Raw genomic sequence first — 24,923 nt, forward strand, 5'->3', positions numbered from 1 at the left:
TCTATCGATTATATGTGATTCTCATGAAGAAAAATCGATTTGCATTTAATAGTTGCGTAAAAACATCCCAAATCGGGCAAACCAAGATCATTTACCCTAATACAAATACAAATACAAATATGACATTAAAATCACAAAAACAGGAGGACACACATTTTTCTAGTATCTACTTTATTCACGATAAAGCGTTTTCACAATTCTGACTGTTGTTTCGAAACAATATCCCTGTTGCGTGTGATAGAAAATGATGCCGGCCCAGTTACAACCTAGATCAATTATTGAAAAAAAAGTCAACCGAACCTAATACTACAATTTCCTTTTTTCCGTCTTTTAAAGATACATCCCATTCACGAGGAAGTCCGCATCGTGGGCATAGGATGACTTTCCAGGCCGCCTGATTCTCCTTCGTGCTACCTTCATCCGGCAGCCAATGAGGATGGCCAACGCAGCGGTAATAATTGCTCCTGAAAAGCAGAACAAAGTTCAGACTCACAATCCCGTCAACCATTCAACCTTCAACATTACCCAAAGTCAGTGACAGCACGGCACCTCCGGGCCGCTCGGCCTGCCCGTCGTGATCCGCGAACTCGATCTCCAAATCGTTCCGCAGCAGCTTGAGATGCTCGTGCACTGCGGGCGCACCGTGTTCCTCTCCGCCGTGTCCTCCCACTGGTTTGTCCTTTTTGGCGGATTTCGATTTATTCTTTTTCCTATGTTCTTCTCCTTGGTGTTCATGCTGCTGCTGTTGTTGTTGTTGTTGGTCCGAATGCTGCTTGTGGTGTTTGTGTTGTTTTTTCTTCGGGAGTTGTTCCGGTTTTTCCACAACAGCTGTTTTTTCCTCCTCTTCGTGGTCTTCGCCCGAGGTTTTGGTCTCCTGATACTGGTCGTCGTATGAGTCGTACTCTTCGGAAGATTGGGGCGGTTTGGCGGATTTCTTTGGGCTATCGGCAGAGTTCGACGTTTGTTTGCTTTGGTCACCTGTGGCATTCGGCGGGGCCATCGGTGGAAGCTGTGGCTGTTGTTGTTGCTGGACCGTGGATGGCTGGGGATTGATGATTTGAGAGGGTTGAATTTGGGGCTGAATCGAATCGGGTTGGTGTTGTGGTGGTGGCTGAACGTATTGCTCCTGGGGCAACTGAGGTTGGGACCACATTGGACGCTGGGGTGGAGATAATCGTGGGTCGGTCCACTGGGGTGGACCTGGTTGGTAGTTGCTCGAAAGAGGTACGTACGGGTTGTTGCGAGGAATATTTGGAATATAATTTGTATCCGGAATAGTATCTTGATACTGCGGTGGAGCGATGTTGTTCGCCGTTAACTGCAGTCCTCCCTTGTGATTGAAAATGTGGCTGTCGGGAGAGTCTGAAATGAAATTCGATTATTTGATCGTAGTCCGCGAATACTCGTTTCTTTTCCCTCACCAATATAGGCTGCTTGTGCATCGTTCATGGGTCTTGGCCAACTCTTCGGCGCCGTCATCGGATCCTCTCGGTTGTGTGGTATTTGATGGTTCATCTTCAATTGATCCTGTTGTTGCTGCTGCTGTTGCTGAAGCACTCTCATCTGTTGCTGTTGCAACGTTGTTTGAAACATCTGTGGCATCATAGGTTTCGGGGGAGGAAGCTGGTTCACGTGACCGCCGTTTATCAATTGTTGTTGCTGCTGTTGAGGAATGGGATTTGGTTTGAAGGGTTTTACAGGCGCTGGTCTTCGGCATTCTATGCCTTCGTCGCTGCCATCTGCACACTGGGGAATTCCATCACAAGCGTTGTAGACGGCAATGCATTCGCCGGAGTGGCATGGAAATTCGTAGTGACCACATTGGATTGCGGTTGTGGACTTTGGTGTTGTTGTAGTCGGTAGTTGTCCCAGTTGAACACCGAGAGGTGGGAGCAAGGTCGATGTTGTTTGATCGCTGTTGAAAAACAAAAGTTTTATATGTTCCAGAACGCGTTGTTAATTTGAACGTACTTTCTTGACGGTGGTTTTGGAACTTTCAGGTTTACTAGTTCCAACTCATGCTGGGAAAGTTTAGGTAGCATTACGGGCGCTGGTGGCGGTTGTGCGAGTGAGTGAATCTGTGAAACTAGCGGAGGTGATGGCTGCTCTACGGATGGAATCTTCAACACAGCGCTTGTGTAGTTGGCGTGATGCGTAAATTTGCAATGGAAATCCGTTGGAGGTCCGCATTGGAAGAGAAAACAGGTTCCTTGGTTCTGCAATGACGAACGTGGACGATTTCGTAAGTACGTAAGTAAGTATTTTGTTCTTAGTAAGTAGAGAATATCAATGGTGGTTCTGTTGTATCGCCCTAAATATAAAACTTGAGTGAAGAGTTTTCTGTCTTTCTTGAGATATCACAGAATTCAAATACCATAACGCGTTGTTGCTCTATACGTGTGCCCGACACGGGCTACTTCCTATTGGGATGCAGCTGACCATTAATCAGCAACGCTCCCTAGTCTGTACCCCATATCTAGCGTGGTGCGTCTTTCTCGACTCGAGGAATCCAGGATAGAATGGTCACTAGCCGGCGCAATCATCAGCTCGTGTAGAGTTGTCATGAGCGGTACAACCTTTGGCTCTTGTTGAATAATCAGTGGACTGCACAACCTTCGGCCCGTGCATCTGTAAAGAGTGTGTGTATGTATTGCCGCGACTGAGTAAAAGTTTATCGATCGGATAGGAGGGATATGAAACGGGGACACAACGAAGGAAACATCATTAAACGTTGACATCGGCGTTTCTGAGGAACAGGTATAGATGAAGCAGAAGATCAGGATCTCGGCTACCTAAGATATCCCGGACGGGGATATCCGATTGTCTGCCTTTTGCTCTCAGTGCTCTAGAGAGCTGAGAGCGAGCAGCATGGAACCGGATACACGACCAGACAACATGCTCGATGTCGTGGTAGCCATCGCCACAATCACAAAGATTGTTTGCTGCGAGCCCAATGCGATAGAGATGCGCGTTTAGGTTGTAGTGATTGGATATAAGCCGAGATATCACGCGAATGAAATCACGACCGACATTCAATCCCTTAAACCAAGCTTTCGTCGAAACCTTAGGGATAATCGTGTGTAACCAACGACCGAACTCATCTTCACTCCACATGCGCTGCCAACTAACGAGTGTGTCCTGACGAGGAATGTGAAAAAAATCGTTATAAGCAATTTGCCTTTCAAAAAGTGTGCCTTCTGAAGCGCCCACCTCAGCTAGCGAGTCCGCTTTCTCATTCCCCGGAATCGAGCAATGAGAGGGAACCCATGCTAAGGTAATTTTGAATAATTTTTCGACCAAAACACTCAATAGATGTCTTATTCTTGTTAGGAAATAAGATGAGCGTTTATCAACCTTCATTGAGCGGATTGCCTCTATTGAGCTGAGACTGTCTGAAAAAATAAAATAATGGTCGATGGGCAGTGTTTCAATGATCCCTAGAGCAGAGTATATCGCACCCATTTCTGCGACATACACGGAACAAGGATCTTTGAGTTTGGAGGAGGCACTGGAATTTTCATTAAAGATGCCGAAGCCAGTGGACCCGTTTATGTATGAACCGTCAGTAAAGAACATTTTATCAGATCCAACTTTCCCATATTTTTCCGAAAATATCGACGGAATAACATTGGAGCGTAGGTGATCTGGTATTCCATGGATTTTTTGTCGCATGGACAGATCAAAAATGACAGAGAAATTGCAAAAGTATGGGAAGCAAACTTGGTTGGAGATGCCTGGTGAAGGGTGCACGTCGTGGGTAAGGTACTCATGGTATAAAGACATAAAACTTGACTGAGGAGTCAGCTGGAGTAGATTTTCGAAGTTTTTTTTTTTTTTTTATCCAAAATATATATTTTATTAAGGCTCATATGGCGTCAGCCTAACGGGGCCGGGAGTTCAATATTTTGACAATGTTTGCTTGGACTATGTTAGTAATATGTAACCGATTACTCGCGGTTGACTCGAGGTTAGTATTACAAGTGTTCTCATAATTGGTATGTCGCAGTCTTCGATGCTCTGTACGTGTGCCCGACACGGGATACTTCCTATTGGGATGCAGCTGACCATTAATCAGCAACGCCCCCCTAGTCTGTACCCCATATCTAGCGTGGTGCGTCTTTCTCGACTCAAGGAATCCAGGATAGAATGGCGGCGCAATCATCAGCTCGTGTAGAGTTGTCATGAGCGGTACAATCTTTGGCTCTTGTTGAATAATCAGTGGACTGCACAACCTTCGGCCCGTGCATCTGTAAAGAGTGTGTGTATGTATTGCCGCGACTAAGTAAAAGTTTATCGATCGGATAGGAGGGATATGAAACGGGGACACAACGAAGGAAACATCATTAAACGTTGACATCGGCGTTTCTGAGGAACAGGTATAGATGAAGCAGAAGATCAGGATCCCGGCTACCTAAGATATCCCGGACGGGGATATCCGATTGTCTGCCTTGTGCTCTCAAGTGCTCTAGAGAGCTGAGAGCGAGCAGCATGGAACCGGATACACGACCAGACAACATGCTCGATGTCGTGGTAGCCATCGCCACAATCACAAAGATTGTTTGCTGCGAGCCCAATGCGATAGAGATGCGCGTTTAGGTTGTTGTGATTGCACATAAGCCGAGATATCACGCGAATGAAATCACGACCTACATTCAATCCCTTGAACCATGCACTCGTCGAGACCTTAGGGATAATCGTGTGTAACCAACGACCGAACTCATCACCACTCCACATGCGCTGCCAACTTACGAGCGTATACTGACGAGGAATGTGGAAAAATTCATTATAAGCAATTTGCCTTTCAAAAAGTGTGCCTTCTAAAGCGCCCACCTTAGCTAGCGAGTCCGCTTTCTCATTCCCCGGAATCGAGCAATGAGAGGGAACCCATACTAAGGTAATTTTGAATAATTTTTCGACCAAAACACTCAATAGTTGTCTTATTCTAGTTAGGAAAAAAGATGAGCGTTTATCAACCTTCATTGAGCGGATTGCCTCTATTGAGCTGAGACTGTCTGAAAAAATGAAATAGTGGTCGATGGGCAATGTTTCAATGATCCCTAATGCGTAATATATCGCACCCAGTTCAGCGACATACACGGAACAAGGATCTTTGAGTTTGAAAGAGGCACTGGAATTTTCATTGAAGATGCCGAAGCCAGTGGACTCGTTTATGAATGAACCGTCAGTAAAGAACATTTTATCAGATCCAACTTTCCCATATTTTTCCGAAAATATCGACGGAATAACATTGGAGCATAGGTGATCTGGTATTCCATGGATTTTTTGTCGCATGGACAGATCAAAAATGACAGAGGAATTGCAGAAGTATGGGAAGCAAACTTGGTTGGAGATGCCTGGTGAAGGGTGCACGTCGTGGGTAAGGTACTCATGGTATATAGACATAAAACATGACTGAGGAGTCAGTTGGAGTAGATTTTCGAAGTTATCAATCACCAATGGATTCATGATCTTGCAACGGATGAGAAAACTGTAGGATAATTCTGTGAACCGAAGAGTAAGCGGGGGTACTCCTGTCAAAACTTCGAGACTCATCGTATGTGTCGAATGGAAACACCCCATGGCTATACGCAAGCAACGATATTGTATTCTCTCCAGCTTGAGAATATGAATCCTGGCAGCTGATCGGAAGCAAAAACTGCCATATTCTAACACTGATAATATCGTTGTTTTGTACAACTGAATGAGGTCTCCTGGATGGGCACCCCACCATGTTCCGGTAATTGTTTGGAGAAAATTGATTCTTTGCTGGCATTTCTGTTTCAAATACGCAATATGTCTCCCCCAGGTACACTTAGAATCAAAATATACACCCAGGTATTTGAAAAACATAGAGTGTTGGATCGTTTTGCCGGATAGGTGAAGCTGGAATTGGGCGGGTTCGTGCTTCCTAGAAAAAACGACCATTTCAGTTTTCTCCGTAGAGAATTCGATACCCAGCCCACGTGAACAGATTGTTCAGGGTATCTTGCAACGACTTTTGCAGAGCGACGGGATTAGTACCCGTGATGGAAATAACTCCATCGTCTGCAAGTTGTCTCAGCGTGCAGTCTCTAGTTAGACAATCATCCATATCATTGACGTAAAAACTGTACAAGAGGGGGCTTAGGCAGGAGCCTTGTGGTAGGCCCATAAAACTGTAACGTGAAGATTTCGAGCTGCCATGAGAGAAAATCATGTGCTCTTCTGACAGTAAATTGTACAGGAAATTGTTAAGAATTGGTGAAAGTCCACGATTATGAAGCTTCTCTGAGAGAATTTCCATGGAAACTGAATCAAATGCCCCTTTGATATCGAGAAAAACGGAAGCCATTTGTTCTTTGCGAGCAAATGCGATTTGGATTTCAGAAGATAGCAGCGCGAGACAATCATTTGTCCCTTTACCTCGGCGGAAGCCAAACTGCGTATTTGACAGCAAATTGTTCGTTTCGACCCACTTGTCCAAACGAAGTAGAATCATTTTCTCTAACAATTTACGAATACAGGATAACATTGCAATCGGCCTATACGAGTTGTGATCGCAAGCCGGCTTGTTGGGTTTTCGTATGGCTATCACTCTCACTTGTCTCCAGTCATGCGGGACAATATTCAGCTCCAGAAACTTGTTGAACAAGTTCAGCAAACGCTGTTTTGCCAAGTCGGGAAGATTCTTCAACAAGTTGAATTTAATCTTGTCCGACCCCGGAGCTGAATTGTTACATGAGAGGAGGGCAATTGAGAATTCTACCATCGAAAAATTCTCATAATCGCATTGGAGCGGAATATCGCGTACGACGCTTTGTGCAGGAACAGAATCGGGACAAACCTTCCTTGCAAATTTGAAAATCCAACGGTCAGAGTATTCCTCACTTTCATTGGTATGGTTCCAGCCACGCATTCTCCTAGCCGTATTCCAAAGAGTACTCATAGCGGTCTCCCTTGACAAACCATTGACGAACTTCCGCCAATATCCACGCTTTTTTGCTTTAATCAGACCTTTTAGTTTGGCTTCTAGAGCTTGGTACTTTCGAAACCATTCCACTAATCCAGTTTTCCTGAATTTTTTTAAAGCGGATGATTTTTCAAGGTAGACCTTTGAACATTCCTTGTCCCACCAAAGTGATGGAGGACGACGTCGGAAAGTGGTAGCCGGTACACGTTTCTTTTGAGCTTGAAGTGCGCTATCGTAAATCAAACTTGATATAAAATTATACTCTTCAAGGGGAGGAAGTTCATGCATCGAAATGATTGCTTCAGATATTAATTCTGCAAATTTTCTCCATTCAATATTCTTCGTGAGGTCATACGCAATATCGACTGACTCACTAGATTTTGATTCATTGACGATCGATAAAATTATTGGTAGGTGATCACTACCGTGGGGATCTTGGATTACCTTCCATGTGCAATCCAGGGATAATGGGATATTGAAGACATTTCGACAGAAAACTACTATCATCGCGTATCCAAACCAATCAACCCCGATTTTTGTATGTAAGTGAATCTGTCAATAAAGCTTTGTTCCACTTGTTTGTTCGTCAACTACATCACACATATTCATTCGCTTTACTTCATCAGGTCCCAGGCGTGCGTTGTTAACGGAAAATTCCAAGAACTGGAATTAATTGAACTGAAAAACGATAATGACTTCAAATGAAGGTGCTGCCGAAAACACGGCGGACAAGGAACTTCGCAGTTAGGACCCATCTGAAGTTGCAAGATCGCTGAAAGGGCGGGGTAGTCAACCCCAAATTAAGAGGGTCCAATCGCCAGAAGTATAATCTCGGCATATTCTAAGTCGTATATAAAGTGGGATTAAATCACAATCGTATCAGAGTATACATCTTGTATATCTGGAATCGCATAGAATGCAAAAACACCGATTTTGTTTATCACGGCAGATTAAGTCTTAACTCAGTACTACTATATATAATATTCTAATTATTATGATTATTAATTATCCATACTTCACTTCAATTCATACTTCAATGTTCTGTTTACTAAAGCTGATATACCGCATCACACTTTGCTCTTGAAAAGGTTCCTTTTGTGGCTGACGATGACATAGTCAAAATTGTTTACTATATTAAATATGATTTAAACAAATTTTGACGGAAAAACGCATAAATCTATCCCATTAAGCTTGATATGTGCGAGTGACCAATTTTTTCCCTACTAGGAGCACTTTACCTCCAAGCAAAAATAATGTTCGATTTTTCACCTTTTTTTCCAATGATTTTCATCATTGGAAATCAAATCATTTCATCATTTCATCATCAGTGTACTATTTTGAGTTTTTATAGTAAAAGCCGTTTGCTATCTTTAACAACAATGAGTTGAACTATAATATTCTTCGAGAAACGTGAATTGAATCGGTATGTGAATGCTGGAAATGGTCATATTCCTTACGCTGACCACTATGCCCCCACTTTCCCTAAAGGAGTTTTCATTTGATTTTTTTTATTGGAATTATTTTTGCATATTTCCATCCATTGGTAAATTTACACCGTCGCACTATGGAGTTGAATAGATGAGTTATTGATTGTAGCAGTAATGGCAGAATCAGTTTTATAAATTTAATGGGAATCCCATCCAATCCTATGGCATTTGAATGAATTTCGCAAATTGCGTTTACTACATCATACTCGTGAATTGAACTAAACAGAAAAGTTGATCGAACACTGTTAACTACATTTAAATTAGTGCTAGGAATGGAACTTGAAAAATTTGTTGAAAAATACCCATTTATGTCATTGGCCGAAAAACCATCCACACAGCTCTTTGTTGATTTAATTAATCCAACGCTCTTAATCTTCGTCCAAAACTCTCCATTAGTCATGTTCGAAGTAAAAATTTGATTAAAATAATTCTTCCTAGCCATTTTTACCATTGAGCTTACTCTGTTCCGCATCCTTCTGAAGCTTGTTAGGTCTTGATCATCCACTGACTGTTTCCATGTGCGATACATTAGATCACGATCAATTATTGCTCGTTGAATATCTGCATTAAACCACGGGTTGTATGGCTTTTTCGAACGCCAGGATTTAAGTGGTACACATTTATCGTACAGTGAAATAATATTTTCATTGAAAAACTCTAAAAGAACATCACGATCATCAGAACTGAAAAGACGTCCCAAGAGATATTGTTAAATTGTTCAGGAACATATTGCGGGTTCACATGTTTGTAATCTCTATAAGAACTAATATTGTTTCGAACCGCAGTATAATAATCAAATGACGCAAATACCAAATCGTGATTGGACATACCCGGAACACTTACCTGGTTAAAGCGAATAAGTTTGGACGGTCTATTGGTGTCTAATCAATCTAATAGATACAACATTGTATTATTATGTTTTGAATAGCCGAGGCTTGCGACGAGGTACCGGCTGACCCATTGTGAAGTCATGGAACATGCCTAAAACCAGTTGTCGGTTGTAAGAGAACGCATATTTTCGATTCAGCAGTAATTGATGGACCAAGACAATACCGTGCACGACAGGGACATGGAGTTTGCGGCTCTGAACGACGATGACATTGTCAAAATTGTTTTGCATCTAAACACATCTTCCTACGATGATGACAATTCGATTTTGACTGCCGAGGGAGCGAATGCTTCTTCAGTTCTGGAACTACATCAGGTTGATGAAGATGAAGAAACCGAAAAGTGTGCTTCAAATGAAACAGTCTTAGACTGCCGATAAGTGTATGGGAAACATGTGATTTTCGAATTTTCGGAAGAAACTTCCTGCAAAATACCCTATGCAAAGTTTCAACACAATCTAACATTATTTACTAGTTTCGCCAGGATGTCAGAGTTCTAGTTTTTTGAAAACCACATCGTCACTCATGAATTTATTTTTGAACTGAAATAAATAATAATTTGCCAAATATGTTTTGTTATACAGGGTGGGTCATTTAAAGTGGAAGGATTTGTTTTTGCAATAGCAAAGTAAAGAAGTGGAATTTTAAAATTTTTTTTTTGAAATTCATTTATTTTGGTCCAAGGAGATTTGTTCTAACTACTTTTTGATTATGATATCTCGTAAATGACCGCCTCTGGCCTTGACCGCAAAATGTGCCCTTTTCTCGGCATTTTCCATCACTTTGCCCAATGTTTCGGCCGATATGGCAGCAATTTATTGTCGGATATTGGTGCCTATTCTGTATTCCGACGGATTTCTATTTCGTTCGAAAGTGATATTTCGATCGTTTTCGAATTTACCATTCCCTATTCCAATCGTTTTGCTCGTTTCGAACGAAAGTGTTAGAAAATTTCGAATATGCATCGATCTGTCAAAAACCGATAAACAAAAAGAAACACCGTATTAAATAGCGGCGAGTGCGAGTTGAATTTCAGTTAATTTTTGATCCTAAGAGAAATTTGTGAGAAAATTTTCTCGTTCAATGGATTCCGTTTTGTTACCGATTTTGGCGGAGCAAGAAGAAATTGGAATGCCTTGCTACCATCGGCGAAACCACCGAAAATCAACCGACTTCATGAAACTTTCTGATGAAGCGTAAGTATCCGTCTCAAAAATCCCATGTTTGTTTCTCTTATTGATTAATTTTGCCCTTATTCAGATTCATCAAAAGTTTTCGTCTAAGTAAGGAAGCTTTTCGGTACGTTTTAGAGGAAATTGAGAACTGCCTTACCACAAGGAAAGGTGGTCTATCCACGGAGGTGAAACTCGCAGCATGTTTGCGATTCTTTGCTGAAGGAAATTATCAACATGGAGCAGGGCAAGATTATCACATTGCCATAGCACAGCCCACATTTTCCAAGGTGCTGACTGAAATGCTTAACATTCTGGAGCGGACACTGTGTAAGAAATGGATTTCCCTAAATATGACGGAAGACGAACAGCGGCGTGCTAAACTACACTTCTATCAGAAAACATCAATTCCGGGTGTTATTATGTGTTTGGATGGAACCCACGTAAAAATTATTCCACCTAAGCTGAATCGAAATTTGTTTTTTAATCGGAAGGGATTTTATAGTCTCAACGTTCTGATTGTAAGTATTATTAGTATTTGAATTAACAAATCAATGAACAAATACTCTTTTTTATCAACATAGGTTTGTGACGATCAGCAAAGGATTCGTTTCGTTGATCCTACCTTCCAGGGATCTAATCATGACTCTCATATATGGCGTGTAAGCCCTGCAAGAACTCACTTTGAGCAGCTTCACCAAAATGGTGAAGTTAATACTAAGATTCTAGGTAATGTTCAACTACAATATTTTAGTATACTTGTATGTACTGTGTGATAAAATATTTTCAGGTGATGCTGGTTATCCATCGGAACCTTGGTTAGTAACGCCATTCAGAGCAGCGGAGGAAGGGAGTTTGGAGAGCGATTTTAATCGCAGGCATGCCTTGGGTCGTGCTATCGTCGAGCGGACAATCGGTTTACTAAAAAATCGGTTTAGATGCATCCTTGGCGCGAGACAACTTCACTACAATCCTACTAAATGCGCTCAAATTATAAATGTATGCTGTGCACTTCACAATATATGCTTAGAATTTGGTCGTTCTCAGTAGTTATAATATGTTATGCAGCTGTTTACATAATAAACTTTTGTTTAAATTAATATTTATGACTGTTAAATTTCATCTAACTTGTTTGCAAATGCTCAAATAAATAACAACCACCGGAAAAGGAAGTGTCTTCCTTACTTAACTATGGTTTCGGCAGAATTATTTACTCTTATTCCTGCCAACACTTTGAGAACATGTCATTATCGATTTCTCGTAAGCAGGCCAAGTATTCAAATAACCATTATTAATACTTTTTGCGTTGTTTTAACCCCTTGCTGTACGATTTAATTTCCAACAGCACGGCCCAAAACGAGTACTTCGAGTCGTTCCGCTACTCTGCTGAGTGTGGGTATCTAACATGGGTGCCCTATGATGAGCAAATACATGTTGTGTTTAAAATAAAAACGAAGGAGTTATTACTACGTACTAACTCGTTCGTTTTTATTTTAATTATAATATTCAAATTATATTTTATATTTTTAGCTCATTCAATTTTTTTTTAAATAACGGAAATTTTATAATCTTCAGTTGTCGGTATCCTCATCATATGCCTGAAGCTATGTAATTATTTCACATCGAGAAACAACGAGTGAAGTTCAATGTTGTACGTGAAGGGGTTAAGGAAGTTCCATAAACTATAGGCGAAATTCGTGAATTTTAAAAAAGTTTATATAATTTTGATGCTATTCCAAACAAACTTCAAAGAAAAAATTAAGTAAGATTTTTCTTCCATGGAAAGATATAAAAATACGATTAGAACTTTTTTTCATTTTTTTATACTTGAGTTACAATATAAAGATAAAAAATCAGATCACTGATATTTTGAAACATTATTCTAATGTTCTGAAATATACGCAATCTGCGTTTCAAGGATTTGTCGCTATTGATTTCTCCAGCGCGATCTTCTCCATCTCGTGGTTATGTCGTTTTTGTTCACTCAGATGTTCTTTGAGTGTGGCATCCACGGAAAGAATCGCTCGAGCTGATTGGCGCTGATAATGAACCAGATCACTCAAATTCTTGTTTGTGTTTTTTAACAGGGATTTCACATTGGTGTGAAATTTGTTTTGTTGCCCGACTTGCAGCTCTAATAGCCTCGTGGTAGAAGGTCTGGATTTTTTCGGCTGAGAGGGCTGGAAGTGAATGGTATTATTGATACCGTCACACTCGTCGGAAGTACCATAATATATAAAATTTTCCTGGTCTGCAGCTTGAGGTTCACCCGAAGGCGAACCCAACTGTGTTCCATGAGATGAGGTACCCGGGATTCCTTCCACGGTCGCAAGTAACCCAGTTAGTAGAACTGCCTGCTCCTCCAGCTCGGACAAATTGATAATTTTATTGGGTCCTCCACCTGTCGCCCTCTGCTCCCGTTTGTTGTGAGCGAGTTTTCGCTTTAATCCGGACTTATAGTCCGCCCAAACCTACACAGAAAACCAGGGCAAAAATAAGACTATAAACATATGTTTCGGATTCGTTTTAGTATATACCTTTTTCCATCCACTTCCATCGCGAATAGGCGGTCCCAAACTATTGACTTCTGCCGCCAGATCATCCCAGTAGGGTCCGGAATTTCCTCGGGAGAAACCCTTTGCTATGTCCGGCTCTTGCTCCAGAAGCAGCACAATCCGCTCGAACTGATTTTTAGTGGTTGTTTTGTTTTTGTTTTTTTCCCTGTTGAACGTTAAAATTAATTTAAAGAAAAAAATGATTAAAAATTAGCTTACATTTTTGCAGTTCACCGCTCATCCGCTGCGGAAATTATTCACTCCTTCATAAACAAAGTGGGTTTGACGTTTGGTTTGATTCGAATGAAAGATGTTCGAAAACAAAACAGTCCGAACGAAAGGTATTCGAATTTGAAAACACCTCGAACGAAACAGGGAATGGAATTTACCAAGTCGTTCGAAATATTTCGAATCGATTGAAATACAGAATAGACACCATTGTCTTTCAGCGCAGCCAGGGTCCTTGGTTTACCAGTGTATACCTTGGATTTTAAATATCCCCATAAAAAAAAGTCAGGAGGCGTCAAATCAGGTGATCTCGGTGGCCAGTCATAATCGCCGTTTTTCGATATTAATCTTCCGGGGAACATTTCGCGCAATAATTTGGTCGTGGCAGCCGCTGTATGGCATGTAGCGCCGTCCTGTTGGAACCAGTAATTGTCCAATTCATTTTCACGAACAAATGGCAATAAAAAATCGGTTATCATTGTCCGATAACGCTCCCCATTCACGGTTACCGTTGCTCCATTTTCGTTTTCAAAGAAGTACGGGCCGATGACTTTATCGGCATGAATGCCCCACCACACAGTAACTTTTTGGTCGTAAAGAGGTTGCGTTTCGATGAATTGAGGGTTTTCAGTAGCATAATCGACGTATAGTGTTGTCTCCAGGCGATGTTTTAACTTTATTTTTATTTTTCCACGCACGTTTAGTTAACACAATTGAGAAGTTATTTTGAATGTACAGCTGAACAATTTCAGCGCGTTGTTTAGGTGTGTATTGTTCCATGGTTAAAATTGTACTGAAATGACGCTTCCAACGCGGTATGACATTTGTTAATCTGACATCTCTGTCAAAAGTTATGGGGTTGCCAGATGCTTCCACTTTAAATGTATTTATACTGAGATAATATCGTAACACGTGAAAATGCTAATTAGACATCTTTTGAGAATCGAAAAAGTCATCTTAGACTATCAAAGCGGATTCAGAGGTTTATCATTTTTTTTTTGTATTCATTGGAACAATTTATAACGCGTAAAAACTGAATGAATGAATCCGTTCAGTTCAGTTTTTGTTTTTTAAGGGACTTTAATCCGATGGGGTGCACCCGTGGCCGAGTGGTTAGCATCTCACATTATCATGTCGGGTGTTCGGGTTCGATTCCCGTTCTGGCCGGGGGATTTTTCATCAGAGAAATTTCCTTCGACTTGAACTGTGGTCACGCGTATTCTAGAGCTTGCGCCACGGAATACATTCAAGGCGTGTTATTTGGCTTAAGAAATCTCAAAAAAGTATTAATAAATGACGCTAGTTAATGCATACGTTGAGACGGCAAAAGTTCCACAGGGAACGTTAACGCCATTCAAGAAGAAGAATCCGATGGTCATTGGTCCCTGTGAATGAAACCGCGAATGCCACCGGCATTTATATGTATGTGAACGGGTGACAGTAGCGATACAATTCGGTGCGCGGTGCTGTCGGCGATGAAATAAAACTGTCCCGCGCATGTGGGAATTGGAGACAAATTGTTCGTACGTATAAAGCTTGCTTTAGAACGAGCGATTTTTTGACGTAGAACTATGTCTCTCATTAAGGGTGCCAAATCAGAAAACAGGTCACGTTTTTATGAAATAAAGCTAACGTTAATAACTATTTTTGCCGCGAACAGATTTAGACGATTTACACACCAAACGAATTGGAAATCCCCTAAGATTTATTTTTTATGCTGTATATTACAATTCCCTGATGTGTAAACGGTTTGAATTGATGGAAACAAGAAGCAGTTCCATTTTTCCATACATTTGTTCTGCTTATTTTTGAGATTCCCTATCCATGCCGTCAATAACGAGCAACTTATCGGCGATCAACGAAGGGGAATGATTTAAAGTCAGAAGAAGACGAAGAACGAAGTGGAGTATTTGCCTGGAGCATAAATATTGGATCAGGCTGAGGCAAACTTTCAGTATCGTTCTAGATACGAAGCAATAACCATCGCTTGTTCTTCTTTGCTTTGCGTCATCACATGTCTTGGTTTCGACTTGAGCTGTGGACGCGACCAAATTACTTACTCGATGATGTCTCTGGCATTATTGCAATGATTACATCAAACTGACGCATTTCCATTAAGGTTCTGAACAACACAATTGTGTGTGGAATCATCAAACAAGGCTATCATCTGACTACCAAGGAAATAATTGTTTAGGAATTTTGTGTGTCATTTGGTTCCGCATGACAGTAGTAAAACTATCTCCACCAAGGATGACAGCTAAGCTAATCGAGACCGGAAATATTAATAGAAAGTGCTTCAGTTGAGAGGAGCGCAAAGCGGAGATAATTGTGTCTGTGAAAAAATATCCGAAGTTTTTAACAAGCTTCTTGAACATAATAACAGCGTAGTTCTACGTCAACAAAGTGGTCGTGTCTTGGACAGAACCTCCTATCATTTTTTCAAGTGCGGAATTGGTTCTTGCGAATTGTTTTCGCTAAAGTCATTCACATTGAATTACGAAGTCATGCGAATCTGTCAAACTATCGTTCTTACAATAAAAACAAGTTGTACGAGATTGGTGAGACAAATTCATATTACTCACAAATGTGAGTTCAAGTATATATAGAGTATAAATAGAAATTCGGAAAATTATTTATTATCCTGCAACAAGCTTGAATACTGCTTAAAGCGTTCCATCGATGTGAAGCATTCGCGTAAATTTGTCTTAATTGTGAAGGGTTGAAAAACAAGCTTAAGAGGAAAGCGTTTGCAGGATTGCTGAAGTCGCTAATTTAAAGTCGTAAAGGCAATCAGAAGAGCACCTTGATTTCGGGATTCAAGAAATGTGGCATTTACCCGATTACTGTGAAGCCACTAATAAAGAGCATCTCACAGGTTGCAAGTTCACAAGAAAGAATTGCAAAAAGAGGTATCGAGGAGTTCCTCAATTCGAAACGAGAGATAGTTGATGAGGGAGCCACACGAAAGTGCCGAAAGAAGTATGATATCCCTCCAGGAACTAGCATCATGACATCGTCGATGGTAGAATTAAGAAAAATCTTCAAATATAATCATTTTCATCGCACTTCTAGATGGATTGACACTGTTTTTTTAACCTAAAATAATCATTCAAGACACTTACATGTTTTCAAATTATCTTGAACTTATTGAGAAATTGATTAACTTTCCATTAACTTTTATTAACTTCAATTTTTGACCAATTCTCAACCCAACGACGCTATGTTTAAAGATTAAATCGATGTTGTTCATTGTTCATTGAAATTTAGAATTTCCAATGTATTTAAATCTACTGCGGATATTCGAAACTAATTGTATTAAACAACCCCTATTTCAGCCTCTTCCTCTACCTAGCTACGTTCTATTTTGTTGAAATGATCATATTAAGAAAGTATACCTGCTGACCCGGCAAAATTCGTCCCGCCCCAAATTTATTTTTAGTTATCACATCCACGTTTTCTTACTAAATGCACGTTCATGGGTCCAATCGCAGAATTGTTCATTGATTGATCTTCTGATATACCCTTTAAATTTATTTTTTACTATAAAATTTCAGTACTTCCATCAAAACTCAACATTATAATATCAAATTATTTTCAGACAAAATTCTCGTGCAAGATTTTTCATCCACTTGCAAATAACATGTTTCTCCGTTACATGGGATAAATGTTCGATACAGAAAATATGATAGAATGAAGACAGACCTAATTCGGACAATTCCTTTCTCGAGTTTTGCTCTTATCAACACATTCGGCGATCCATTTTTTTATATAGATAGAAGACGATATAGGAGTGCGTTTTATCACATTAAAATCCATTTCTATTTTCGAACGAAGATCAATTTCGTTACCGCAAACATCAAACGGACTAACAACGCTTGTCAATATGTCAAAAACTGGGCAACTGAAATTATCATATTTAAGCCCAATAAATAAACAAACGACTTTTTTGAACGAAATTGACGTTAAATATATTTTATTCTGAGCATTCAACAATGTATGAAAATATCTTGTTGAAAATCTAACTGTTTGTGTTACAACGAAATATATTTAAGGTGGTCTTATAAGAAGGGTTTATTGAAGGAAGAAGCTATTGCCAAAAAACGTCCAGATTATACGACCAGACACGAGTCAAAAATATACCATCATGACAACGCTCGGCCTCATGTTGCTGTTCGAGGTAAAATTGTTTGGAAATTGATGGAAAACTCTGGTTCACCCGTCTTCCAGTCCAGATCTTGCCCAGTTTTGACTACCATTTGTATCGATTGATACAGAACGCTTTGAGTGGAATGCGCTTTACTTTAGAAAAGGGTATCAAAAATTAACTGTGTTCATTCCTGACTGAAAAACATGAACGCTTCATCATCAAAGACGAAGGGGTAATTTTTCATTCAAACTGAAATATCTCTGATTGTAAAGGTCTTACAGGAAAGTTGTCATGAAAACTCAAAAACTCAAGACGAAAGTTACGAAACGTTCATTCTGAGAGTACGCAGAACATTCTGTATTTCTGGTACAATTTGCGATGAAGTGCTCCTCTAATTTACCCCAAACTTCGAAAAATCGGCTAGAAAAAAGAGTTAAACGTATCAATATGAAACGTTCACACATGTTTTGGGAATACACTAGGTTAAAAATTTGTCTGCAAACATCAGAACTTACTGCAAGACTTGCAGAATTGTAGCAGATTATGTAAAGCACTATAAAAATCCTGTGTTGTATCGTGAAATATTTCAGGACTGTTTTCCTCCAAATTAGACGAGAATTTTCTTGTCGTCTGGCAGCACTGCGCGATCCAATAGATCATTGTACTCGTCTTTTTACTGTTAGTCTGTTAGTTGTAAGGAATAAAGCACTCAGTACAGTTCGTCTTGTTATAAAAGCTCTATTATGTCCATTGGTCGTTAATTGTGAAATAAAGTTTAAATAAGCGTTAAAAACTTTCTATGTAATTTGAATGTTCAAACGTGCTTTAATTTGAAGTCCACAACGATTGAATCGGGAAAGTGTCCGATATCCTGGAAAATATAAGATTGAGACCCAACGTAGGGTTTTGACCGATCATTCTGTTTAGGTGCTTTTTTGAAATCGATGTAAAAATTTTTTTTTCGTCAAAGTAACAAATTATACTTTTGCATAATTTAACGGGTGTTAAATAAAAAATGAGAATTTTTTCAATACCTTTCAGTAACTCAAATAAAGAGCGTAAAATTTTCTTTTTCCAAGAAAATTGCTCTTTGGGCTCCCTAGAAAAAGTAGGCGTGTTTGGCTTTGCTAGTTTGATTTTAGTCAAAGCAAAGATGGCGTCGAAACAGCATGTGCTCCGCGAACGCATTGTACGGTTCTACGAAACGCATTTCCAGCAAGGAAAAAAGTTCATGGTGGCACATTTTAAGGAAGTAAATGTACCTGTCAGTACGGTATATCGTATCCTGGGTTCCCTGAACGTAGAGCGGAAGGTCGGAAGTGGTCGTCCGGTGACGATAATGACGAAGCAGAGGAAGACATCGTTAAAGAAGCTGTTTGACAAAAAGGACGCAACAAGCCTGCGTGACGCCGGTCGGAAATATGGCTGCTCCCACGTATTGATCCATCGGACCCTCAAGATGGAAGGAATCGTCTGCAGGAAGAAGACGAGGTCGCCGGAGTACACGGAGGAGCAGATTGACCGCGGGACGTCTTTCGTTCTGGACGACAAAAGCTATTTTCCGCTGTCCAAAACGCATATTCCACGAAATTATAATTACTATTCCAGCGACAAGTCATCCACACCGCCTGAATTGAAATACAAGTTCAAGCACAAGTTTGAAAAAAAGGTTATGTTGTACATCGCCATTTCCGAGCAGGGCATTTCAAAGCCTTGGTTTAAGCCGAGCGGTCTCGCTTGGTTGAAATCTATCGAGAAGAGTACCTCGATAAAATCCTGCTGCCGTTCCTGAACGAGCATCACGCGGATGGGAAGTACGTCTTCTGGCCGGACAAGGCGTCTTCCCATTACGCCAAGAAGACGCTGGCGTATCTTGAGGAGAAAAAGATACCGTTCGTGCCGAAAGATCGTAACCCAACAAACTTGCCCCAGTGCCGCCCAATAGAGGATTTGTTTGGCTCACTCAGTGCCCTAATGTATAAAAACAATTGGAGGGCCAAGGACACGAAGCAACTGACTGCAAGAATCCGGAATTGTATCCGGAAAATGGACGTAAGTGCCGTACAAAGTTCTTGTGAGAGCATCGCGACAAAGTTGCGTCGAACAGCAGACCACGGCCCTTACTCAAACATTCACTGACATTTTTTTGAAGAAAATACATTATGTTATTAATAAAAAAAACTGAAATCGATGAAAAAAAAAATTTTCTTTTATATGTGATTAATAAAGTTCTCATTTTTTATTTAACACCCGTTATTGGAGTTTTCAAAACCGCCTTTCGATTTGCGGTGCGATGGTTGTTTATTGAATAATTGCTTAACAAAGACAAAGGGGTAATTTTTCATTCAAACCGAAATATCCTTGTATGGAAAGGTCCTACAGGAACGTTTTAGAAACCAAATGAAAGCTAGATGATGAGGTTAATTGGATTTGGTGTTGAGTTAATTTGCAAAATATTGTGTTAGTCCACAAAATCTTGAAAAAGAGAAAACAATTTTTTTGTTTCTTCCCGGCATTATTGTCCACTACACCTTCACACACCAAGACAAAAATATGTATGTAGAATATAATACCTTATACCGTATACCTTAATACTTAATACCTTGAAGCTTCAAAATGATATACAGTACTGGCCAGAATTATAGGCAGTCGTTGCCACACTTACATTAAACGATTATTTCTGCAAGAAAGTTAATACAATTTTGAACTCTTTGCTACTTTTTCAACTAAAGCAATAGTCCACGTGATTATTCACTGAGCATTTCATTGAAATGCATAGATGGGTTCTAATCTATACTTTTTAAGTTTACAGAGGTCTGTTGAAGCTTGGACAAAATTATAGGCAGTAACCGTCAATTTGAATCGAACAAAGGAAAGCTGACGTTGAAGTCTGTCAAATCCGTTATTTGTGTATTAGTGCTGACATTAGTTTTGTGTTTGGTGTGTGTTGTTGTTGGATCCATCGATCATTCAGTGTAAAGTTCGTCTTCAAAGATTCGAGATGGGTCGCAAGTCTGTTGATCCAGAAACGCGCGCGTTAGTCGCCCATCTGCTCAAAAGTGGAACAAGACCGTATCATATCGTATCATTTCATCAGAAATGTAAACCTCAAATTGAAAGCCGGCAAGCCTCTCAAGAATGAACCCGGTCAAGGACGCAAAAGGATGACCACCCCGGCTGATGACCGTCATTTGAAAAGACTGAGCAAGCAGAACCGAACAGCATCCAGTCGTGCTTTGGCCGGTGAATGGAGTCATGCAGTTGGGAAGCAAGTAAGTGCCCGAACAGTTCGACGACGGCTCAATGGCAGCGGACTACATAGCTACACACAAAAACGGCGCCCTTTCTGGAATAAAAAGCAAATCAAAACACGTCTGGAATGGTGTCGCAAACATGCAGATTAGGGCTAAAATGAATGGGGTTGTGTTGCTTTTAGCGATGAGTCACACTTCGAAGTAATCAACAGAAAAAATCGCGTATTTGTGAGACGCACAGCTGAAGAATGTGACAAACCATTCAGCTTTCAAACGCGACAACAAGGTGGAGGAGGTTCTGTCAGTGTGTGGGGCTGCTTTTCCTCAAAAGGAATTGGTCCATTGATTTCTTATGAAGGAAGATTGAATGCCACTCGATATATTGAAACCATCTCCAATGTCCTTGAACCGTATCTCGAAGAGACTTTCGGTCATGTTGATGACCAGTGGTACTTCCAACAAGACAACGCTCCCTGTCATAAGGCCAAGAAATCAATGCAATGGTTTCAAAACCATCAAATTCCTGTTCTGGATTGGCCTCCAACTAGCCCAGATCTCAATCCAATTGAGAACATTAGGAAGGATATGGATAATCAGCTGCAGAATTATCAAATACGCATCCGGATTGAACTCAAAGAAGCCATCATGAATATTTGGTCAAATTACACACAAAACCATTGCCAAAAACTGGTCAATTCCATTCCAAGCCGCATCAACAGAGTTATAAAGGCTCGTGGAGGCAATCGCCAAATATTGAAACTTAAAGTCTTCAATTCTCATGAAGTTCATTGAACTGCCTATAATTATGACCAGGTTTTTTCTACATTTATAACCACACTTAGTTCCAACTCCTTTTGTTAACTTTTAATAGAGCAAGAACTACTGGGTTTTATTTCTGTTATCAATAAACTCTTTAAAAAATATCACTGTACTTCATTCACCTGATACTGAAGAAAGATATTCCAAGCTCATCATAATACCAACCTTACTGCCTATAATTCTGACCAGTACTGTATATCCCATCGATATCCGTTAATTTTGACGTAGGACTACGTCTTTCATTTCTATAACGGGGTGTAAAATCAAAGTTTCGAAAACGAAAGCGTTACGCCGGAGACCGAGATTTTGAGCGTTAATAGCTCCTAAACAACTGAACGAAATGGTATGATAAACACTTAATTCGAAAGATAAAATGTCTACGCGTTATATACTTGTTACTTTTTCATCCAAAAACATGCTTCAATAGTCTTAAAATTGCTTTCAAAACAGGCTATTGAAATCACCAATCGGTATATAAGCGAGCGCCGCTCGTAAACACACGTAAAACAGTTATAATTGAACAGCGATTGGAACATGTTGTCGCTGTTGTGATGAAGCTAACTTCGTTTATCATGAAAGCGCTGATGAACGTTGTCACCAAGAGCCTGTTTGTGCACCTTAGGTCAGAAGGGAATCCATCAGGAGGAGAGTGATGCCACGGTTCCGCTTGAAACATCGGAGCAGCCGCCACACACACATACACGCGCGGAACCCTCGTTGCTAGCACCGTTGCTGAAAAATAATCAACCAGTTCCCCTGGGAATTGAAAAATACATTCATGCGAAAGAGTTTATTTTAATGTTTTCTATCCATACAACACTGTAACTAAATACATTTGGTTTTGTGATTTTTCAATCAAGTGTAATTAGGTGGAAAGCTTCTGAAGATTATTCTTCGCCATCAGTAGGATATTTTCGTATCCGATATTGTATGCGCGTGCAACGGAAAATATTTCGTATCGCGGAAATTATATAATTTTCAATCGATTATTGCTCAGTCGCCGAAATTTTCATACTCAGAGTGTTCATTCTCCTCGAGTTTGCCTTCCAAATTGCCATCGTAAACCACACCTTCTCTCGATTCAATCACGCACGAAAAGCATACTTAAGCGATATTCTGGTGGTGAAACCAATTCATTTTTCGTGAGGACACCGACTGGACAACATCGTTGCTGGACGAGCTGGACGGCGAGGGATCGACTGATTCATTACCTGACCTGAAACGCATTCAGTTTGTTTCGAACTGTGAGGGAGCGCAGAAAAGCCGATCGATCAGAAGGAGAAGAGAAGGTGATCTAGAGAGTATCAGCATCGAAAAACGGTTCCCCGGGAAGACATCGAAGCAGCCGCCACACACACATACACGCGCGCAACTTTTTCGTTTGCTGGTTATCGAGAAAAAACCTGAAAAGAAGTGATCGTTGCTGAAAAATAATCTGCCAGTTCCCCTTGGAATTGAAAATTACATTCAAGCGAGTTTATTTGAATGTTTTCTATAATATAATAATACTGCGACCACATACATTTGGTTTTGTGATTTGTCAATCAAGTGCAGTTAGCAGGAAAGCTTCTGAAGATTATTCTTCAGAACAAGGTTTTTTATACCAATATTGGATGCATAAAACCTTGAGCCTTCAACGTAACGAAGTCCTACAAATATTCATTTATTCATTCATCCAGAATGGATTTAGATTCAATTTCAAACAAATGATCTCTAAATCAACGATAGTCCTACGTCACCCTTGCGGTTATACCATAGATATAACACACTTCCTGTTTTTCACGAAGTTACAGCAAGTCAAAAATCGTTTCAAATTACCGACTTCTCACTCTGTTCCTCTAATTTTTTCGTCGAGTGTAATTAATTCAACAGTTTTCGTTCAATATTTTCAAACAGACAGTATTACTCTTATTATTACTATATTATGCTTATTTGACACGAAAAAGCTTACTTTCATTTATAATTCTTATATTGTAAATATGTTTCCCCCCCTTGAAAACCCATTGCCATTTTCGCTTCACGTCAACGGAACACGAAGCTCAATGCCGTCAACGCGAATAAACAAATGTATCGAAGCACCTCTTCCCTAAAGAAAAACATATGTTCTGAATAACACAACACTTTTGAGTCGGCCACCCATTTGATTATCAGTGAACCAACTTCCACGACTTCCTCGAAGATGTTGTGAAACACTGTGCCATAAAACGCGGCACAGCATTCCTGCTATTGGCTCACTTTCTCACAGCTCTAGTGGCGCAATTGGTTAGCGCACGGTACTTATAAGGCAGTATCCATGTGCAAAGCGTGTAGATGTGTGAATGCTATTTGAGCGATGCCGGGGTTGTGAGTTCGAGCCTCACCTAGAGCAGAGACTGTTTTTTGAAAGATTTTTTTTGAGTGATTCAATTTTTTCATTCCTCGATATTTTACCTTCTCTTCGAACACGAACACATCGCAGTTCTCCGTTTCACAGCACAACCGCAAGCACTGCTCTCTCGAGCTGACGTCAGCGTCGTCAAGGAATTTGGCACCCATCGAGCGTGATTCCTCCGTCCGTATGATCGTGTTCAAATGGACATCGAAGCGTACTGAAACCGTAACAAAACAAAACAATCATCGATCACTTAAACAGGTCACCCGTTTCCGGTGTGAACTCTTATGTCTGTTTTCTCACTGAGGCATGTCTCCAGATCCATTCGCTTGGCGATCGAGTGCGACACCGGAAAGCCATCATTCACGCTTTGGCCGACAACGATCCCCCTCAAGTGCAGAATCGCAGCAACGGCGAAGTAGAACATCCCTAGCGCACTGAAGCCGTTCATTTCCTTCCTCCTTTCGCCAGAGCCGTCAATGTTATTGCTTCTATTATTCACTCGTTTCAATTATTGATTTCAAAAAAGGGTGCTTCAAATTTCAAGCGTGACCATTCGAGGGAAAGAAATGATGGATCTGGAAGTGGAGAAAATAAATTCATATATAACCAGAGAAAGGCTGTTCATAAACAAAAGTGTCGTCATTCGTGTGTCGTGAGGAATTTGTTCCTTATTTGGTTGAAGTTCTCAGCGAGAGGTGGGGGCATTCCCGCACTCCGCAACCTTCATTTTGGGTGGATTGTTATTGTTCGAGAAGCTTTCACATGCTGTGGCAGCGTTTGATCAATTATCGAATCTTGAACTGAACCAAAAGATTGTAACACAAACAGATGTGTCGTGTTTGAATGTATCGAAAATAAACTACATTTTTGGTGATGAGATTCATTACCTAACACAACTGTGACTGCGGATCACACAGGAGTTTTGGTTACAAAATAAGGCTTATCAATTATCACACTATCGCTATTTATCGGATAATTTTCACCACGAAACACAGGAAAGCTCTGTTGGGTAGGAAATGGCTGCTAATACTGGTCCTATGAACTCTGACAG

The 24,923-nt window shown here is 40.4% G+C and overlaps 3 protein-coding genes and 1 non-coding gene across 4 annotated transcripts; 2 read left to right on the forward strand and 2 right to left on the reverse strand.

Moving 5' to 3' along the window:
* Positions 1 to 153: 153 nt before the first annotated feature.
* LOC129777844 (bromodomain-containing protein 4) lies at positions 154 to 24,923 on the reverse strand. Its single transcript, XM_055784388.1, has 7 exons — positions 24,760 to 24,923; positions 24,173 to 24,447; positions 23,929 to 24,086; positions 1,972 to 2,216; positions 1,422 to 1,915; positions 526 to 1,362; positions 154 to 464 (listed from the first exon to the last, which is right to left on the reverse strand). The coding sequence occupies exons 2-7, from the start codon at positions 24,318 to 24,320 to the stop codon at positions 331 to 333; spliced, it is 2,016 nt and encodes a 671-aa protein (XP_055640363.1). The 5' UTR covers positions 24,321 to 24,447; positions 24,760 to 24,923; the 3' UTR covers positions 154 to 330.
* LOC129777846 (putative nuclease HARBI1) lies at positions 10,160 to 11,842 on the forward strand. The gene is made up of 4 exons (XM_055784389.1): positions 10,160 to 10,519; positions 10,584 to 11,016; positions 11,080 to 11,224; positions 11,286 to 11,842. Exons 1-4 carry the CDS (start codon positions 10,407 to 10,409, stop codon positions 11,543 to 11,545), a joined length of 951 nt encoding a protein of 316 aa, XP_055640364.1. The 5' UTR covers positions 10,160 to 10,406; the 3' UTR covers positions 11,546 to 11,842.
* Positions 11,913 to 13,472, reverse strand: LOC129777847 (uncharacterized). The gene is made up of 3 exons (XM_055784390.1): positions 13,270 to 13,472; positions 13,033 to 13,216; positions 11,913 to 12,966 (listed from the first exon to the last, which is right to left on the reverse strand). Coding segments are annotated over exons 1-3 (744 nt in total). The 5' UTR covers positions 13,272 to 13,472; the 3' UTR covers positions 11,913 to 12,408.
* On the forward strand, positions 23,743 to 23,866 carry Trnai-uau (transfer RNA isoleucine (anticodon UAU)). Its single transcript has 2 exons — positions 23,743 to 23,780; positions 23,831 to 23,866. It is a non-coding gene; the product is annotated as a tRNA-Ile (tRNA).

Source organism: Toxorhynchites rutilus, chromosome 3, assembly GCF_029784135.1.
Source record: "Toxorhynchites rutilus septentrionalis strain SRP chromosome 3, ASM2978413v1, whole genome shotgun sequence".
NCBI classification, from domain to species: domain Eukaryota; kingdom Metazoa; phylum Arthropoda; class Insecta; order Diptera; family Culicidae; genus Toxorhynchites; species Toxorhynchites rutilus.

What these genes read in the sequence shown, in the direction of transcription:
- LOC129777844 (XM_055784388.1), bottom strand. Translation starts at nt 24,320, where the DNA reads ATGAACGGCTTCAGTGCGCTAGGGATGTTCTACTTCGCCGTTGCTGCG. An exon ending in GGATCTGGAGACATGCCTCA is followed by an intron (nt 24,087 to 24,172) that starts GTGAGAAAACAG and finishes TTACGGTTTCAG; the next exon opens with TACGCTTCGATGTCCATTTG. An exon ending in TGCACAAGCAGCCTATATTG is followed by an intron (nt 1,363 to 1,421) that starts GTGAGGGAAAAG and finishes ATTTCATTTCAG; the next exon opens with ACTCTCCCGACAGCCACATT.
- LOC129777847 (XM_055784390.1), bottom strand. An exon ending in ATGGAAGTGGATGGAAAAAG is followed by an intron (nt 12,967 to 13,032) that starts GTATATACTAAA and finishes TTTTCTGTGTAG; the next exon opens with GTTTGGGCGGACTATAAGTC.
- LOC129777846 (XM_055784389.1), top strand. Translation starts at nt 10,407, where the DNA reads ATGGATTCCGTTTTGTTACCGATTTTGGCGGAGCAAGAAGAAATTGGA. An exon ending in ATAGTCTCAACGTTCTGATT is followed by an intron (nt 11,017 to 11,079) that starts GTAAGTATTATT and finishes TTATCAACATAG; the next exon opens with GTTTGTGACGATCAGCAAAG. An exon ending in AGTTAATACTAAGATTCTAG is followed by an intron (nt 11,225 to 11,285) that starts GTAATGTTCAAC and finishes AAATATTTTCAG; the next exon opens with GTGATGCTGGTTATCCATCG.